Raw genomic sequence first — 18,665 nt, 5'->3', positions numbered from 1 at the left:
ATTCTTCACCAAGTCAACAGTTAAACCCTAGGGAATGGAGATGCTGATTGCCATGAATTCGAGCGCCAGAAGCAAGGTGTACTACCTCGCAGGGTTGCTATGAAGGAAAGGGGGACAGACTCTGAGCTCCCTTGAGGCTGGAAACAAAGACATTTTTCTCGCTTTGTAAGAAGGAAAGAAACAAAAATATAGAAAGTTAGGCATCCGACTCGGCCTTTTCTTTCTTTCTGAGCACCCAACTTTTATTATTCAAAAATCCCCAGAAGGTCGCTTTTATAAAGGAACAAAGGGTTACAAATTTTAAAAAATAGCTCCAGGAGTTAATTTACAAATAAAGAGTTCATTTACAAATACAGAAAAATAAAATAAGACCATCGTTCTGAGATAAATTACCAAATTATAAAGTCAGCGTGTCAGCTTCCTGCCCCTTTAGATTGCGAGGTGGCGGTAAGGGCAGAGAGACCTATGTATTGGAAAGCAGTTAAATTATCCTAAAACTGTCAGTTACTATTTATTAAGGCGAAACCCCGAGGATCACCTTAGAGAGAGACATCACCCCTCGAACTCAGAACTGCTAGTTTATCGGTGCTGGATTCCCAGTTTAACCAACTGGTGGCATATCAGAAGTTTCGGACTACAGATTCCATCAGCCCCAGGCAGTACAGATCAATGGTTTCAACGGTACCACAGCCCAGAACATGAATCTTTCTAACAATATATCTGAGGGGGGGGGGGGGGGAAGGCAAGCAATATATCGATGACTTGAGCAGTAGAGGACAAATCACAGGGGCTTAGATGTTCCCAGACATGAATTGTTCTGTTCTACGAACACACAAGAGGTTGTGAAAAGCATAAACACCACATTTTGCCACAAGGCCAGAAGCCTCACAGGAATTTCGCCACACGGGCACCTTCTCTGTTGGTGGGGGTGCCAGATGAGGAAAGGATGATAACCATTAACGATGGTGGCGATCGTCAAGAAGGACACTTCCCAGAGATGTCCATCTCTTAAGATTCTCCGGGCTCTGGTGAGCTTTTTGGGGCAGAGGGAGGCAAAGTGGGACCTTCTAGGTGGCCCTGGACTACAACTCCCATCAGTCCTCAGTGGGGTTGATGGGAGTGGCAGTCGCAAGATCTGGAGGACCAACTTTTGTGCACACCTGTTTGGGAGTGGCATGCATTCTGAAGTATCCCGGAGAATTACCATTTTACAGACAAGCGTTTCTCCGGGAATCATGCAAAATAAAAAATAGTTTAAAAAAGAGCATTTCTTCTGCCCTCTTATTTTACTCCTGAGGGAGATTTAAAAGTTCCCGAGCATCGTTCTCAACATGCCCGAGGTGAGCAGAGGTCGAAACAGGAGAAGTTTCAAACAGCAGGACTCTATGGCCGAAGTGGGAAAGGCACCTCTTCCACCCCACAAGGCGCCCTCGTTGAACACAACCCGCAAACAGAAAGCTAGCCCCTCAAGGAAAAGTTAGCAGCATCCTTTCTAGCAGGCAGGTTGCCCTACGTTTTTAGAGCAGAGGACCGGGCCCCGATTCTTACAAATAGCAAGGTTCCAGTTCCTATGCTCCATAATATCCTTCCCCGATTTAGGGCTCCATTTTTGCACCTCGAATCCAGGCTGACGACGCTCTAAAAGGCGAGAAACCCTTGGGCTCTCTGGCGCCCATCACTGCTGAACCGTTCGCCACGGCGGCTGGGGATGATAGAAGCCGGAGTCAAGGGACACCTGATGGGGACCCCGACTGCCCTTGCTCCTAACAGGAGAAACACTCCAGCAGAGAGAGGAATGCGGAAAGAGAGAGAGAGAAAGAGAGAGACTGAAGCTGGGTTATGACTGAAGCTGGCCTACGAATTCAAGCGAGGTTCTCACTAGGGGGAAAGATTCCTAACGACGGGCCCTGTGATCTTTTTTGATTCGACAGCACCCTCTAGTGGTCAGTGGATCCTACTTGGCGTAGGATCCCCCAGCATCAGAGGGAGGGCAAGACGTTCGCGGATGGGAACCGCTTGGCCACGCCGGCGCTGGGACCCCAAATGTTTTCCATACTCTTTCCGGTTCACCCAGAGGGAAAAAAAAAAGACGTGTTTGGATCTCCCGTGAGAAAGCAGGGCTGTCGTATACGTTCCCCTGGCTCGACAAGAATGTCAGTTTCCCCAAAAGGAGAATGGCAAAGCCACCGTCAAAGCCGATGCAGGGAGGCAGACCCTCCAGCCCGCACCTCACCCTCTCCGGGGGACACTGAGGAAGCCAGACCTGAAAAGCCAGGCTAGGAGGACTCGGGTACATTTTCAAAAGTCAGGGCGTGTGGGAAGGGGGGAACACACAGGCACACGGAGATCATCCCCAACACGGAGAGGAAGAGGCAGAAAGAAACCTGAAATCACCACAAACACACATACGCAAAAAAAAGCTGGCGATGATGACGGATTCGAGGTCAGCAGGAGCTCAACAGACGGAGAAAAGAAGGCACATTTGAGTTTTGTCTGCTGAAGGCCGTCGGTTTGTCTCTTGGGCTTTGTTAAAACCGGAGGAGAGATGAGAGGGAGGCTGTGGACAAATTAAGACGGCGCGCTGGATCGGAGCCAAGGGCTGAGAGGGTGGGTGGGTGGTTTGGGGCTACTCAGTGCAGGGGGAAATGGGCAAGGAGATCCCAAATCAGCGACCACTGATGCTTTCATCTTGCGGGTGGCCTACATCCATCCCAATCAGCCGGCATCCAGAAGGGATGTATGTTCAGGATCCGACAGGACTCTGTTTTCACCCTGCTGTCCGCCAGGAAATCTGGGCAGAAGGAGAGGCTCAGCCGAGTGGACAAGAGGCAAAGATACACCGTAGGATCCACAACCTCCCATCGGCATCCTGCACTGAGGACTAGCAACATGCCAAGGTCCCCAGCTGCCAGATCGCAAACGCAGCCTCCCGGGCAGACGGCCCGCCACCTACTGGGAAAGAGAGGGATCCAGAAGCTTCAGGACACCCCCTACCAGGTGCAAGCTGCCCGTCACCAAGACCCGGATCGTGGAGGCTTCCCGGAGGGAGACGGCCCCTCGGCTGGCCATGGGGTGCGGGTGGGCGCCCCTGGAGTCCGCCGGCTGGAAGTGCGGGTCCCGGCCCTGGGAGATCCACTGCAAGGCGTGGGAGATGCAGGGAAACACCAAGGAATTGGCGTTGAGGAGCGGATGCACGGCGGGGGGCGTGAAGAGCGAAGGGCCGCGGAGCGGGGCCTGCTTCAACCAGCCGGCCACCCCTTCCAGTTCTGCGGAGGGGGAGAGCCAGGGGTCTTGGCCCACTTTCGCCTCCAGCAGGCGGTTCCAGTGACTCTGGTTCTGTAAGCAGCGCGTCAAGACGTTCTCCAAGGTGACGTTGAAGTTCTGCTGGTCTGCAAGGCCGGGGGAAAAAATAATGATATCAACAACAAGTGGACACAAGAGAAGACCCGCTGGGCGATGCCGAGGTCGGCGTTCGCGATGGTTTCATCCTTTTGTAAAGTCATTCCTGTCTGCAGCCGTCCTGCCACCCTGTGGCAGGGAGTTCCGCTGTTTAACTCTGCGCTGTACGAAGCAGCCAGTCCGACTGATCAGTCCCCATCCTTGAGTTTTGGTGGATGACCCCGAATAGCTGCACTAAAAAACCCCAAGGTTTTTCTCTATCTGCTCCTTTCAGCCCACAGCCTAAATCACACCCCTCTTTATCTGCCTGTTTTGAAGCTAAGCTTCCCCCTCCCCTCGGTCCATCATTCTCATGCTAACCCTGTGAGGCAGGTGCGAGCGTGACTGGCCCACCATCCCTTAGTGCTTTTTAGGGCTCGCTGGAGACACAAACGAATAAACATAACGAATGCTGTATAATAATGAGGATGATCGGCCATCAAGTCCATTCAGAATAACCTGAGGTGGTTTCCCATTTCCTACCTCTAGGGGGCACCCTGGGACCACAGTCCCACCGGCCCAAGGCTACCCAGGCTGGCTCTTCTCCCAGGAGGCCCAGTGGGCGGGATTCGAACCCCCAACCCCTGGCTCCACAGGCAGATGAGCTAAACCACTGAACTGTCCAGCCAACATCAAACTCATGAAACACTCATAATTACTGCATCTCCTTGGCTCTCAAAGTTAACTAAAAAAGAGGAAATTAATGCCACAGATATTATCCTACGGCCTATTTTTAGGACGGGTTCCTCGACTCCGCTCGACAACCAACCCACCTGCATTCGCCACCGTGGAGACCTCGGTGTAATTGGGGCAGAAAACGGCATAGTCAAAGTGGCAGGGCTGAAAGCGAAAGAAACACGGATCAGTCCTAAAACATTAACTCAGTTGTGCAGGAAAAAAAATAACAACACACAGGGCAAGGCCCTAGCTTCGGAGAGTGTCTACTCTTGTGTAGGGGGAAAAGAAATGTATTTTCCAGTACTTGGCTTGTTTTGCAAGTAGAAAGCTAGGATATCAGGGAGACGGGTTTTAAGCTTGATCAGCTACTTTTCTACATGCAGGGAGCTCCTTCTGTTTGTTTATTTACAATATATTTTAACTCGCCTTTTTCTTTAAAAAGGACCCAAGGTGGCCGTTACACACCAGCGGCGTTCCATATGAGGGTTTCTTATCCCATGACCCAAAACTCTCCTTATCCAGCGAGCCGAGGGAAACCCACCCACCCTAGTAAGGAACGGTGCCGTTATTTAAGAAATGAGGTCCCAGAAGCTCTCACCAGCAGCAGTTTCAGGAGAGCCGCTGTGTCGCGGTCCCCGGTCACGTTAAATAGCAGGACTCGGACTTCGGGACCGCTTCAAACAGGAGAAAGAAAGAGGAAAAATTAGCCATCATCCTCCCTCCCTGCCACCTCGACGAAAGACACCCCGCTTGCCCTTTGCGCCTCTTGGGAAGCAGGTAGAGTTTGTTTTAAAAAAGAGAAGCAGAAAACAGCAACAAAATGTTGCAGCGCTTTAAGTTCGTATTAAGTTCCTGCTGCCAACTTTGAATCTTGGGATTCTCTCCCTCCTGCGTCTGGATTGCATCCTCTTGGCCACAAGGACCAGCCTTTGGGGAACGCTGCTTATTGATTGATTGATTGATTGATTGATTGATTGATTGATTGATTGATTGATTGATTGATTGGTTGGTTGGTTGGTTGGTTGGTTGATTGGTTGGTTGGTTGATTGATTGATTGATTGACTCGAGGCCCGCCGCTCCCCGCTCCCCGTTCCCCACTCACTCAGCCGGCTTCCCCTCGTTCAGGGTGGCCTGGAGGAACCAGCGCACGCACGCCTGGATGCTGGTCGTGGTGTGGGCGCCGTCGATGTACCACGTCACGGGGCCGTGATGGAGAACCTGGTTACGGCCCAGCCACACCGTCTCCCGGAGGCCTGTGGGTCCAAGACAGAGGGAGGGGGCCTATGTGAGGTCTGGGGGTGTCTGCAGAGCAAGCCACCCCAGACAAGCCACGTTGACCTCTCCACCTTCGTGGGAACTCTCTATATCTACCCATTAATTTCCCCCCCTCTTCCCCACCTTGAGGAGCGTCCACGCTGTAATCACAGAACTAACCCACAAGTTGCTTCCTGAGCTTGATGGCCAAGTGGGAATTCGAACCCAGGCCTCCCATGTCCTAATGTAACCCCTAGACCACTGTGGTTCTTGTTGTTTTCCCTCAGATTTTGCAGGAAATCCGCCCCTGTGCAATCGAACGTTCTGCTTTTGTTCCTCTTCTGTATCCACTGTGTCCACCCCCATGTTCTTCTCCTTCAAGGACACCCTCTCTGTGAGCCATCCTTGGTAGGAACAGCCCGGAAAGGCCCAAGAAATCTTCCCACTCTCTTCTTTCCCAGAACGGGGAAATATTTCGCTACAGCCAAGATCTGTTTCCTGGGATCCACGAACCCATGAGCGGACCCGGACGTTTTCAGGATGCAACAGATACACTGAGCAAAGCTAGGATGGCTTTTTCGGACTACAAATCCCAGCATCCAATACTGGCTGGGGGGTGGGGTCGGCGTCGGCTCGCAACTCTATGATTGAAAAAGGAAAATTTCCAAATTCTGATGCTGAAGGAGGAAAGAGGGAAGAGGAAGCAGGAGCAACCTTACCTTGCACCATAGCATTGTCCAGTTTGAATGCGGGGGCCAAGGGTGGAGGTCTCTTCACGGACAGCTCTGGGTTCGGCCAGGGGTCCTTCAGCTCTTCAAGGTCTATCCCAAAAAAAAAGAGCAATCACCCCCACGAGTAGTTAATGCTTCCCTTTTGCAGCCATCCTAAACATGCTTTTCTTAAAAGACTATCAACCCTTAGCTGCCATTAAGTACTTAACCATGGTTTGTGGCTGAGCAAAGTTAGCCACCAAACAAATCATGGCTTATTTCCCATATCTGGTTTATTTCTCTCTCATTTCTTTTGACTACGCTTCATCTGGGGAGGGCTAGAATAAGGAAAACAAGCCAGAGTCCAGCTACAATCAGACATCGTAACAAACCAGGATGGAAACTAACCAGGTTTCGCAAGCTAACGGCAAACCTTGGCTTCTAATGGTGGCTAGTTGACAACAATGGTTGGTTAATAGGAGCAGGTTTGCATGTTACAAGAAGTCAGATTCACTACAGTCAGACAACGTAACAAACCAGGATTGAAACCAACCGGGTTTTGTAAGCTAACAACAAACCTTGCCTTCTAATGGTGGCTAGTTGACAACAATGGTTGGTTAATAGGAGCAGGTTTGCATCTTACAAGAAGTCAGATTATGACCAACCGTATCATGGCTTGTTGTGATGTCACGCTTATCTCTTAGAAAATAATGCATGAAGCCCTCTCTGCAATTTTCCAACTAAGTAAAGAACAAATGGTTTCCTCTTACCCAAATAACCGTGTCGCCTAAGCCATAAGCGGGAAAGCTGGAGGGCCAGAGCAGCGTTGGAGCGCTGGTGGTCGCCTGCCAAACCCAGCTGAAGGGGCTTATCATCTTCCTCGTAGGCATTCAAGTCCGGGCATTGGTAGAGCGGGCTCTACACGGAGATAAAGGGATGCCTGATTAACTCCTTGCGGGTGGTCCAGCCAGCTGTTGGGAGGACAGGAGCCACCTCACAGGTATTTAACTATTCGCCAACTCGCCCTAGGCGACTACAGCCATCATGAAGGCGAGTGGGCTGGCAGAGGAGACGAGGCCAACGTTAAGGCGAGCAAACACGGCAGGCCACGTAGAAGGCTGTGGTGGACCGTACGTGGGCCACAGGCAGGCCCGCAAACGAACTCAAGACACGGAGTTCCCGCTTGACGGGATATCTTACCAAACTCTTCTCGGCTCGCTCCCTCAAAACATCTAAGGGTCTCTCCGGCTGTGGAACTGTGAACGCTGGCACGCCAGGCTGGAAAAGACGTCAAGGAACGAACGCTTAGAGAACATTTATAAGCACGCAAAAGCTGACTACAACTCCCATGAGCCTCAACAACAGCCAAGAGGGCTAAGGCTCATGGGTGTCGGAATTCCAACCGCATCACAAAGGTTTTAGGTCCCCCCAGGGTTGGTTGGCAGGATTTGGCCCTTCCTCGGGTAAGGAGGAAATGATACTGGGGAGGTCGGGTTCTCTCCTAGAACCGCACCGCCTGAGCAGAGCCCATCGGGGGCCCCGCGTTTACCTTAAAGATCCCCCCTTTCTGCCAGGCAATCTTCTCAATGGTGTCGCCCAGAATGCTGGTGTGGTCGATGCCCAGCGAGGAGACGCCACACACCACCGGCTTCCTGCAAAAAGGAAGAGTGGGAGGAAGAGGAGGGTGAAAGGGCAGAAGGACCGAGAGGGACAACGTGGCTCAAGGACATCGCTGGGCGACATCGCCCATCCTCCCTGACCATGCTGCCTGGAGATGATGGGAGTTGTAAGCCAGCCTCAAATTCCAGCTACAAATTTCAGGAAATTCAGGCCCGGTGTCTGTTTTCTGTCTCCTGAAGGACAGTTTACAACAGCACCCTAAAACATCAACCACGAATTACCGCACAGAGATGTACCATACCAAAAGCCAACAAATATTTCAAATGCTCTGCTTGTTAGACTACTGGTTCAACATTTCTTTCCGCTTCCGTATGTCTGATGAAGTCGGCGTTTCCATGAAAGCTTGTCTTAAAATATAATCATCTCTAAAGTGCCCCCAGTTTCTCTTGTTTTTGTTTCTTTGGATTTTGCCTGTTCCCCAAAGTTTTTGTTACTAGCAGCAAAAGCTTCCAACTCAAACATCCTGCGAGTTTTGGTCCCTTTTGCCTTCGGCACCACCTGCCACTTGAAGGCTGCCCCCGACTTTTTCTCCAAAGTCGGACCTTGGAAGGGGGGGGACCCACGGAGCTTCCCACCCCCAATTTAGCAAGTATGGAGCAGGCATTGAGGCTGGAACCCCCCTGCGTTGACCCATCGTGGCAGCTCTCCCTAGGAGGCTTCCACCATTTCCTGCCACTGTTTCCATCATCTGCTCTACCTGATGATGTTGGTGCAGTCATACGCGCCGCCGATGCCAACTTCCAAAATGGCCAGGTCCACCTGGAGAAACGGCAACACAGCGCATCACTCGGGGGGGGGGAAACATGTGGCCTCGAGGGATGTGCCCCCCACCCTCCCTGGCCACAGTGTCTGGGGATGATGGGAGCTGTTGTCCACCCTGCAAGAGTCCCGTCCCTTGCCACCGATCATCGTCATGAAAAAAGCTACAGAAGCCCATCAGACAGGAACAGGGGCAGAAAAGAACCGCACGTGTGTGTCCGTGTTTCGTCCCTCGGCGGAAAGCCACTCCACCCATAGACCTAAATGGAATCGCTAGGGCCTTGGGATGAGAGGAGACCTATCAAACCAATGAGATTTACACTTACTTGGCATTCTATGGGTGACTTTTGCCTGGCTGCCGCAGCTGAATTTAGACCACGTTTGGGGGTGATTACAAGGGAAGCCAGAATGGGCACCCTTTCTTTCTGCTGGGATTGGACGCTCTTTATTTATTGATTTAACAATGTATTTAAAGCTGGGCACTTTTTTAATTTCATTTTTTAATGGAGGTCAACGTTGGGTTTCTGTGGAGGGTTTTTAAAGTCGGATTGCTCTGGGAAACGGTCAAAGTCTTTGTCTGGAAAAGCTGCCGGACCAAACGCTGGGGAGAGACCGGTGCGCGCAGGTACCTTTTCCTGCAAAAAGACGTGGAACATCATGATGGTGAGGAAGCGGAAGTAGGCAGGCATGGCAGCGTGGTCCGCATGCTGTGGAAAATCCAGACATGCAAATAATCAGTTACAAGTGGATCGCACACCAGCCAGGTCTTTATAAAGGCCACTCTTGTCCAACTCATGCTGACTTAATGCAAAATGGAACTGTTTCGCCCATAAATTACTTTAGCACCGACCGATGCAAACATATCATTCGATTGTCTATCCCATAATGATATCTATTGTCCGACTACTATCGATTGCATAACAATCATATCAACAGTACGAGTTTGTACAAATGATGGTGTCACAGAATGACAGTTCATTTTTAAAAACCTATATGTTCTACTAAAAAAAAAGGTGTGTGCCATATTTTGGAATCACGGTCTGACATATGGTTTGCCTCCAAGAAAGGCAGATGTATTGATCACGGTTTGCTGTCTCATCTGAACCAAGAAACAATGGTTAGCCAGTTTTCAGAACAAACCCGGATAGCCAAACCATGGCTTCAAGCTGGATTCGAGACAATGTATAGAAATGACCAAAAAATGCATTTTATTCCACCGAACAGATACAGGTCTGTCTTCCTGGACTTCCATGCGCTTCTTGCTCTACGCCCGCTCTGTCGTCCTTACCTTGGTCTCTTCCAAGCGATTATAGACCTTCCAGAAGTATTTGCTGAACAGCTCTTTGCTGATCGGCACTCCATTGATCCGAATCCTCTCGCGCACTTGAACCAGGTGGGGAGAACTTTGAGGAGGAAATAAGCCAGGACAGAAAGGAGATAAGCCCATGAAAGCTTTCAAGACTTTAGCGATTGCATTAAACAGGATCTAGGTTTACTCTTTGCTGGCGCGACCCTTAGGCAGCTGAGGGGAACCAAGATCTCCTTGCAACATCCTTGAGGGCGTGACCCAAGAGGAGACGCTTCTACAGTGGTGCCTCGCTTTAACGACGATTCCGTATAGCGATGATTTTTTGCGATTGTTTTTGTAATCGCATTGCAATGTTTTTAATGTGAAAAAATCGCTTTGCAACGATCGGTACCCTGTTTCGCATACCGATCATCGCATAGCGATGATTTTCCAACAGCTGATTGGCAGTTCCAAAATGGCCGCCGGGAAAAAATGGCCGCCAGCTGTGTTTTTGCCCAGATTCCTCACTTATCGGGCAGCGAAAATGGCGGCCGTATGGAGGATTTTCACTTAAAGGTGACTTTTAAGCCCATAAGAATGCATTGAAGGGGTTTCAATGCATTCCTATGGGCTTTTTATTTTCGCATAGCGACGAAATCGCTTTGCAGCAATTTTTGCTGCACGGATTATCGTCACTATGCGGGGCACCACTGTATCCTCGTTCTCCTAAGAGAGCTAAGAGATTCTTGGCATGACCTACCTGTAGAAACCCGTCTTCAAACCATAGTTGCGAAGAATGCTTTCGGTGAAGGCACATGCAGAGCCCTGAGGGAGGGAAGAGAGAGAGCGAGGCTTAACAGAGCCCACCAGACGGGTTTTTCAGGTGGGAATCAAGATCTGAGCCACACACTGCAGGCCAGAGGACAACTGCGTGGGAAGACACCATACGGTGCACGAGACAGCCAAGGAAAGGTGCTTTTCCTTGCCCCAGACAGGAGGGAGGAGAACGGGAGCCCCGGCTCATTCTTGCACGTGGCCATTCGTGAAAACGAGGACCGGTTTAGAATGGCTGTTTCGGCGGCATCAGGAAATGAAAGTATCAAACCTGCAAGGCCAGATCCGGCCCACGAGGGATCTACAGCTGCTTTCTTTAGGGTGGGCATAAAAGGCGATCGGAGATAAAAGCTCGCAGAAAGTGATCAAAGGGTAAGCGATCGGAGATAAAGCTCACTTAAAACCCACTAGGGAGCCAACCTCTGATTTGCAGCCTGAGAAACGGCTGCAAGGAATGGAGGCTTACGTTTCAGTCAAGGGGCAAAATGTACAACATCAAGACCCGTTTAAAGACTGTTGAAAGACCACTTGCCAGTCCGATTAAACAATCTCTCCAGCCATAATAAGGTTCCTTCCTTGTTCACAGGCCCAAAATCATCATCACAAAGATGTTGCCAAATACATCTCTCTCTCTCTCTCTCTCTCTCTCTCACACACACACACACACACACACACACACACACACAAACACCATTATTTCTCTCCACATCCTGTTTATCTCACCTTGCCCTTTGTCCCAGTGACGTGAATAATGTTCAGTTGATCGAGGTCCTTAACCTGCCGGGCCAGGAAAAAAAAAAGGGAAAAGTCATGGTCATCTTTTAGGGGGGGCACTTTCGGAAAACGAGGAGGGGGTCAGTTTTGGGAAGCAGAGTTACCCCCCTCACCTTCAAACCACTTCGCTCCAGGAACCCCTCCATCGCTGCCAACTGGGCCTCGGGGTCCCCCCCTCTCTCGCGCTTCACCTGCTCCAGGTAGCTGGCATTGGTCTGAAGTGTATTGAGGGTCCGGATGGCATCCTATAAAATGCAACCAAAGATATGCAGAGAGAGAGAGAGAGAAGAGAGAGAGAGAGAGGATGGTCACCATCTAAAAATTATGAGAAACCGGAAAGACAAGGACTCCGAACCAACATCCTTAGTTTCTCAGAGTTGGAGAAGTCACTTTTCAGAAGAGATTTTATCAGGTCAAGAAAATACTCTATGACTGCAGCATTCTTTAAAATCACCGTGCCATTTTATATCACCAGGGATCCTCCTCTCATTATAGGCCTGCTTTTTATTCCCATTTTGGGGTGAAAAAACGTAAGATCAGCAACCGCTTGCCCTTTGTCCAAGACCAGGTATTCAAAAATACCTCCTATCGGCTTGAAAAGGAACCGTTCCCCATGACCCCGGTACAGTACACCTGGATCCATCCTCACCCCCGTTGTGGCCCATCCTTGCTTCTCCAGTCCTTCCTCACCTCTACACCCCACCTCCCAAATTCCCAAGGGGAACCTGAAATCCCAGAGGAGGCTGTCCCGAGTTCCAGATTCTCACTGCGCATTCCCGGAAAGGGGGACACGGGGAAAGGGAAACTCAGTTTAGGACGGCCTCTGTCTCGGCGGCTCCTCAATTTCTCCATCCATGGCCAGAGCGAACGGGTGACGGGGCTCTCCGAGAGCGCCTGCACCCACAGGGCTCCGTCTCAAGAGGAACGACCCTCCTGGGGTCTGCTAAACATTACCGGGGTCCCCCAGTCCTGGAGCTGGCCCTCATGCCTGTGGGACAGAAGGTGAGCGGGGTTCCCCACTCGCTGGAGAAGGCGGCTAGGATGGAGAATAAGAGAGATGAGGAAGAAGAACTACGTGGGGGACTCCGGGAGGATCAAGACCCCGAGGGACGAGCCCCATGGGATGATGATCGGGAGGACGAGACCGTGCCCTGGCTGGACGGTTCGACAGGGCAGACCATGAGAGACTGGGTCCCTACTGATTTGCCGCGACCATGGGACAATAGTTATGGCCACCCGTTCTTCTTAGAAGATTGGAGACCCTTTCCGGACCCGTTGGCAGAAGGAGAAAAGACTCAGAATCATGTCACAGACACTTGCTTTAAATGCACCAAGAAATCTTTCACCGGTTTTGAAGCAAAGAAAATCTACTGATTTTTTTTTCTAACTAAAAGAAGAGTCTAAAACTGAACCCTCACAATGCCTTGGACAAATAAATACTGCAGAGCAGCAGCCACTCACCCCCCCCTCCAGCTGCCCCATGGCAAACAGAGCCTCCGGTGAGGAAATATATTTGCAAAGTTTCGTTTGTATGTTTGGGGGGGCATGCGCTCGTCAAATTGGCCCTGACTTATGTCCAGAAAGTCCTGGCCTGGACGGTCCTGCTCAACTCTTGTAAACACAAACCCTGTGGCTTCCTTGAGGGAGACTGTCCATCTCACATTTGATCTTCCTCTTTTCCTGCTGCCTTCCACTTTTCCCAGCGTTGTCTTTTCCAGAGAATCCTGCCTTCTCAGGTTGTACCCAAAGGAGGACAGCTTCAGTTTCAACATTTTTGCCTGCCTGATTTTCTTTGAGCTATCTCCCACCTTCACCAAGCAAATAATGAACTGCCCTGGCACAGCCACCTGGGTGGGGAGTGAATCTGGGCGATCTGTACTCCACAAAATGTAACTTTTCTTGGTGAGTCGCCACCGCCGTGCGATGAACTTCCAGCAGCCCCACTGAAGTAAATTTCTGCACACCCAGAATTTGCCCCCTCCTACATTTCCCAGTCTTAGTGCTGTCCAGTGGTGAAGACTACAACTCCCATTATCCCCAGCCTGCCTGGCAGAGACGACCTCAGGGACGCAAGGAGGCTCCCGAACACAGAGTACAAGAAAGCAATGTAAACGGAGAAGGTACAGGAAGCGGACTTAAAATAGGCAGCCTGAACTACGCCACAGCGTGAAACTTGGTTTCTATAATTAAGCGCCAGCCTCGTTGGCCTGTCAAGAGGAATGCTGTATTGCTTGGCTCCGGGATCTGTCCGTACTGTACGGATGCCGAGCTCCCTAAACAGAACAGGGAATCCCATGGCCGGGGATGCCTGCAACCCTCCTCACGGATCAGGACTCTCCCTGCACGTTTCCAAATAAGTCCAAGAAAGCTATGGGTGAAAACAGAAAAAGTCTTTTGTTCTTGGCCATTTTTTGACGTTCCGTGAATTAAAGACGCACACGATGAGGGCAGAGTTGGGGGTTACATGTTCTGGATGCTTAGCTCCGACAAGAATTGTATCCTGTTGCACCCTTTGCAGTTGCTACACTGCCTTCAAGGGCTTCCCCCCCAGTAAGGCATATTGCAGTAGTCAAGACCAGAGGTCCCCGAAGGAGATGTTGACTTCCACTAAGCATCTAGAGTTGGTCAAGGCGATTCCTGGAGCTTTAAAGTGGGGGTCTCAAGACGAGGAAACCGATGCCATCCTGCCTCTTCCGAAGGAGTCCAACCCTCGCCAGCGTCAGTGGCGTGCCTGCTTCTGCACCAGGCCTTCCTTGCCTAACAATGCAACACTTCCGACTAATCTGGATTAAGGTTCAACTTCAGGAGGATAATATTTAGCTAGTCTCTGATAGGGAGGAAACCTCTCCCGCGGGCCCGCTCGTAAGCGTTGAGAGCGGAAAGGCAAATACGCACAACATGCCAGGCCATCAAATCAGCCGAATGATCGGAATTCTCCAAAACGAGAGTGTAGGAAAGTTTTCATGGGAATTCTGGGCATTGTAGTCCCGCAAACGTAACTCTTCCAGGCGCTGTTCAACACTCACCTCCATCCTGACAGCTCAGTCTTCACAGTTTTACAGGGGGGAGAAATCTGCTTAAGCTGAAGGGGGGAGCTCTGCTTTTTAACGGCAAAAAACCCATGCCAGGCACGTGAAAATCCAGAACACAAGGCATGAATGGGAAATGCTTGCAGGGAGATCTGATTTACATGTGACTCTGCCGTATTTCCTGCTCCCACATTATTAGATTAGGCACAAAAATTATACATCTGCAGAACCTCAAGGCCGGGGAACGACGATAACATAAAACAAGCGCCAAAACGCAACGGCTCTATTGCAAAGGGTGACGATAATCCTTCTGTGGGAGCTCTGTTTACCACTACAAATCCCACGTTGCACCCCATTCCCTTCCCATCCTCAGCAGTCTGGGGATCTCGTTCTGCGGCTAAGTGAATCTACGTGAACGGAGAGCAACCCAACAGTGTAAAAATGGATGTCCTAAATCAATAACTATGGGAAAGCCTCTTCCAAAGCAGGGCCCTGTATTACTGGGGACCTGCCACCTAAGTTTTGGACTACAAGTCCCATCAACCACCACCTAGCCAGTTCCTGGGGATGATGGGCACAGCAGCCCCTCAACATTTAGAGGGCTCTATATTCTAAATTAAGCATAGATCCACTGACTCAGCTGCTGCGTGGTAAGCTGATCCTCCAATACCACTGTGGCACAGCAGGCAGCGTGTCAAACAAGTACTCCCGAGTGCATGTTATGCGCCGTTACATTAATCCCAGTTGACAGTGACCCTAGTAAGGTATCCGAGGTATGTGAGAAATTTAAGGGCTGGGGTTTTCCCATTGACTCCACCCCCACGTGAGTTCCCACGACTGAGCAAGGATTGGAACCCAGGTCTCTAAAATGTATTGCTCTGTCTCCGACCCCCCCTCCTGGATCTTGAGAGTTCAGGGAGGCGTGGGTTCGAATCCCCCCACTTGGCCAAGCCAACTCATGAAGTTCTGCTGGTCATCATGCGGATATCTCGCATTCCTGGCAACCCCTGTCGGGGTCGTCAAGGGGGCGCAACAACAGAACCTGACCCTTAAGTAAATCCCGTGCAATCAATGGGATTGCTCAGGCTGGCGCCCGCAGAGGAACCCGCCTCTTTTGCAAAATATAAGAGTGCACAAAATAATTAAGGTCCGATTCTGTCCCAAAGGTTGCGATCCTCCGCAAGCCCCCTGGATCGCCCCTGGCTTGGCTTCCCAGGGAGTCTGCGATTTCGCACGCACGCAGGGAACCCCCCGACCCAGCCCGCCTGCCCGATCCTGCCTTCCACGTGGGTCTCCGGGGCTGATGCAACCTCGGGAGGCTTTTTTTCCCCTGCGGAGGCGGCGGCGGCGGCGGCCCTGCTCACCTGGTACTCCATCCTGGGCGCCGGGGCCAGGCGGGCGCTGAAATGCCGCCGGGCCCTCCAAGGGTCTCCAGCCGCCCGAGGCGCCCGGAGGGACGGCGCCCGCCCGAGGCGCTGCAAGAGCAGCAGTTGCAACACCCGCCGCCGGCGCGAGCCCATCGCGAGGCCCCGCCCACCCGCTCCTGGGGAAGCGCACGAGCCGGCGCGCGCGCTCCCTCCCTCCCTTTTTCCCGGGGAAAGCCTCTGACGTCACGCTGCTGGCAAGGGCCCGGGCGTGGGCGCCGCCGGCGCCATATTGGAGAAGGGCAAAAAAACCTTTCCAATTCTACCTTTTTCTTTTTCCCCGTGCTGAAAACACCGTGCAAAAAATAAAAGACTATTTTGTACAGATGGCTTCTTTTTTTTTTTTTTTGGATTACACCTCTCGGAAGCTGGGTGATAGGAGCTTGGCACGGTTCCTTTTTTTTTTGGACTACATGTCCCATTCTCCCCCAAGCAGCTCAATAGGCCCAGAGGTCTCACCCCTGTGGCAGACTGGGAGTCCTTCCAGTTAGCTGCATGGGGACGTTCGCACATGTGCAACCGAGCATGTGGATCCATAAGCCGCAGATCAAACCCCAGCTAAGTAGCAAAATCCATATGCACGGGTTGTAACTTTAATTAGGCCAAATGAAAGGGCATAGAAAAGTATGCAAATAGAGTAAGGCATAAGCGACCAATAAAAGCAACCACCCGGGCCTTGAGAGGCGAGATCAACCATGCTTCCACAGGCTTTCCAACAACTGCCGCCCCAGCAGATGTAGTCTTCCAGGGCTGCCCCACCCAGACAATAATGCAGCCGTCTAGTAATTACAAGACGCATAACAAGAGGCTCCCGGCACAATCTTTCCGAAGGCTGTGGAAAGCGATGCAAAAATGGCACTCGCAGGAACACCTCCAGAGAAGGTCTGTGAGTTCACACTGTTTTAAATAAAAAAATTTTAAAAATCATGCAGATTTCACATGGTGCAAACCCCACCACCCAGGTTTAAAATCCATTTACCTTGTAGGTCTCTTGGGGCTTCCATCTCTCCATGATGACGTTCCAGACCTGCGGCCGGCTCATCCCTGCCCGAGCAGGGCGCACGGCACCCGAGCCGTCCTGAAAGCTGGTTAAACAGCAACTAGAGAAAGTCCCTTCAAGGCTGCGGTCTGCACAAAAGTCTATCCCCCTCTTCTCCACCTCCCTATTTTATCTGGTTAACTTAAAACTCAAAGTCACAAACGCTTTCCAACACTCTCTTGGTGTGTCGTTTCGTCTGCTTCAGAAAACACGGCGTGTCACCATTAAGAAGGGAGGACCTGGAACTGAAGAGAGCTTGGAAAGCTAATTTCTAAAGTAACTTTTTTTCCTGTTACTATTTGAAAAGTAATCAGTTCTTGGTGTTCATTAGTGTTGAAAACTGGTTATTTGTTTATATCATTAATTTTTTTTTACTGCTGCTGCTGCTCCTTTTAAATCTTTTATTTTATTTTTTTCTCCTTATTCATTAAAAGGATTGACAGGAAATGGCATAAAACTTGAAAAACTCCTCCCAAAAGCGATTTTTAAAAATACCCTGAATAACTTCTGAAGGTAATTCGCAACGGTGGCTTGTTGCACCCAGAAAGTTAACTTTGTTCCCACCCGTTGCATTAGATGCTTTGCTTTGTTTGTTTGCTTGAATGTCACTTTGTAGCAGTTTTGCCCCACAAAAATCAATTACAGGCAACTATGCTTATGACTTTTTCCATACTCAAGAATTAGAAGGTGGGGGGGGGGAAGGAACCAAAATCGCAGGCATAATTCAATCACTGCACGGGGAGTGTGCATGATCATTTTCACCAGCACTGCTTTTGATGCCTCTGAATCTTTTTTTTTGTTTGTTTGTTTTGCATTTTTCAGATTTCTCATCAAACTCAACTCTCTGCAGGCTACCTCCTTTTGAGCTCACTCCCTGACAAAACCTTCCCTCCGTCCAACAGCCCACAATTATGTATTCAGAATATACCATGCATGACCTGCCGGATAGCCCCAGGGGTTTCAGCATCTGGAGGTTGGGAGTTCGATTCCCATGGTGCTTCCTTAACAGGGGTTGGACTAGATGACCCAAAGGGTCCCTTCCAGCCCTACAGTTCTGAGATGAGGTGGAGGGTGATGTATTTTTAACCTTGAACCCCACTCCAGCTTCGTTAGCAGGGCTTGTACATTGGGGATTGCCTTCTTCTTGTGTTAAGTGTGAACATACAAGGCTTCCTTCTCTAGGCACAGTGCTCCTAGCAAGGGGAGATCTAAAATATGGTGGGTTGTCTCCCCCCACCTTCCTCTCGCCTATGGATCTGTTCCCTTGACATTCCAACTGAGAAAGAGTTCTGCTGAACCCAAAAGCTTGCACCCTTGGTCCTAACTGGCATATTGCTTTACTATCCTTCAAGGACGTGTTCTGATGTGGTTAAGTGCTATCAGGTTGCCCTCGACTTCTGGCGACCCCATGAATATGTTCTCTCCAAAATCTCCTGTCCTCAACTGTACCGCTCAGCTCTTGTAAACCCAAGCCTGTGGTTTCTTTAGGCAGTCCGTCCATCTCGCATTGGGTCTTCCTCTTTTCCTGCTGCCTTCCATTTTCCCCCACCTTATTGTCTTTTCCAGAGAATCCTGCCTTCTCAGGATGTGCCCAAAGCAGGACGGCCTCAGTTTCAACATTTTTGCGCCCAGAGATGGTTGAGGATTTGATCTGATCTAGGACCCACTTGCTCAATTTTATCGGAGTGAAGATCGATTAGAAAATCTGCCTGGCATCGTAGTTTAATGACAAGTTTAGCATCAGCTGGGACTGACGCA

The 18,665-nt window shown here is 50.5% G+C and overlaps 1 protein-coding gene across 3 annotated transcripts; it reads right to left on the bottom strand.

The window, feature by feature from the left end:
- Positions 1-215: 215 nt before the first annotated feature.
- On the bottom strand, positions 216-18,059 carry FPGS (folylpolyglutamate synthase). 3 transcript variants are annotated; one of them, XM_072984675.2, is made up of 15 exons: positions 16,848-18,059; positions 11,529-11,660; positions 11,365-11,418; positions 10,568-10,632; positions 9,808-9,922; positions 9,149-9,226; positions 8,458-8,519; positions 7,630-7,732; positions 7,281-7,358; positions 6,851-6,998; positions 6,090-6,191; positions 5,219-5,369; positions 4,715-4,790; positions 4,212-4,278; positions 216-3,389 (listed from the first exon to the last, which is right to left on the bottom strand). In XM_072984675.2, the coding sequence occupies exons 1-15, from the start codon at positions 16,908-16,910 to the stop codon at positions 2,950-2,952; spliced, it is 1,734 nt and encodes a 577-aa protein (XP_072840776.2). In that variant the 5' UTR covers positions 16,911-18,059; the 3' UTR covers positions 216-2,949. The 3 variants fall into 3 exon arrangements, with proteins under 3 accessions (XP_072840776.2, XP_072840775.2, XP_072840779.2); XM_072984674.2 differs by lacking the exon at positions 16,848-18,059 and adding an exon at positions 15,809-16,005; XM_072984678.2 differs by lacking the exon at positions 16,848-18,059 and adding an exon at positions 14,442-15,193.
- Between the last annotated feature and the right edge of the window lie 606 nt (positions 18,060-18,665).

Source organism: Pogona vitticeps, chromosome ZW-PAR (genome assembly GCF_051106095.1).
Source record: "Pogona vitticeps strain Pit_001003342236 chromosome ZW-PAR, PviZW2.1, whole genome shotgun sequence".
Taxonomy (NCBI): domain Eukaryota; kingdom Metazoa; phylum Chordata; class Lepidosauria; order Squamata; family Agamidae; genus Pogona; species Pogona vitticeps.
Note: the sequence above shows the minus strand (reverse complement) of the source record. Positions and strands in the feature narration are given on the sequence as shown.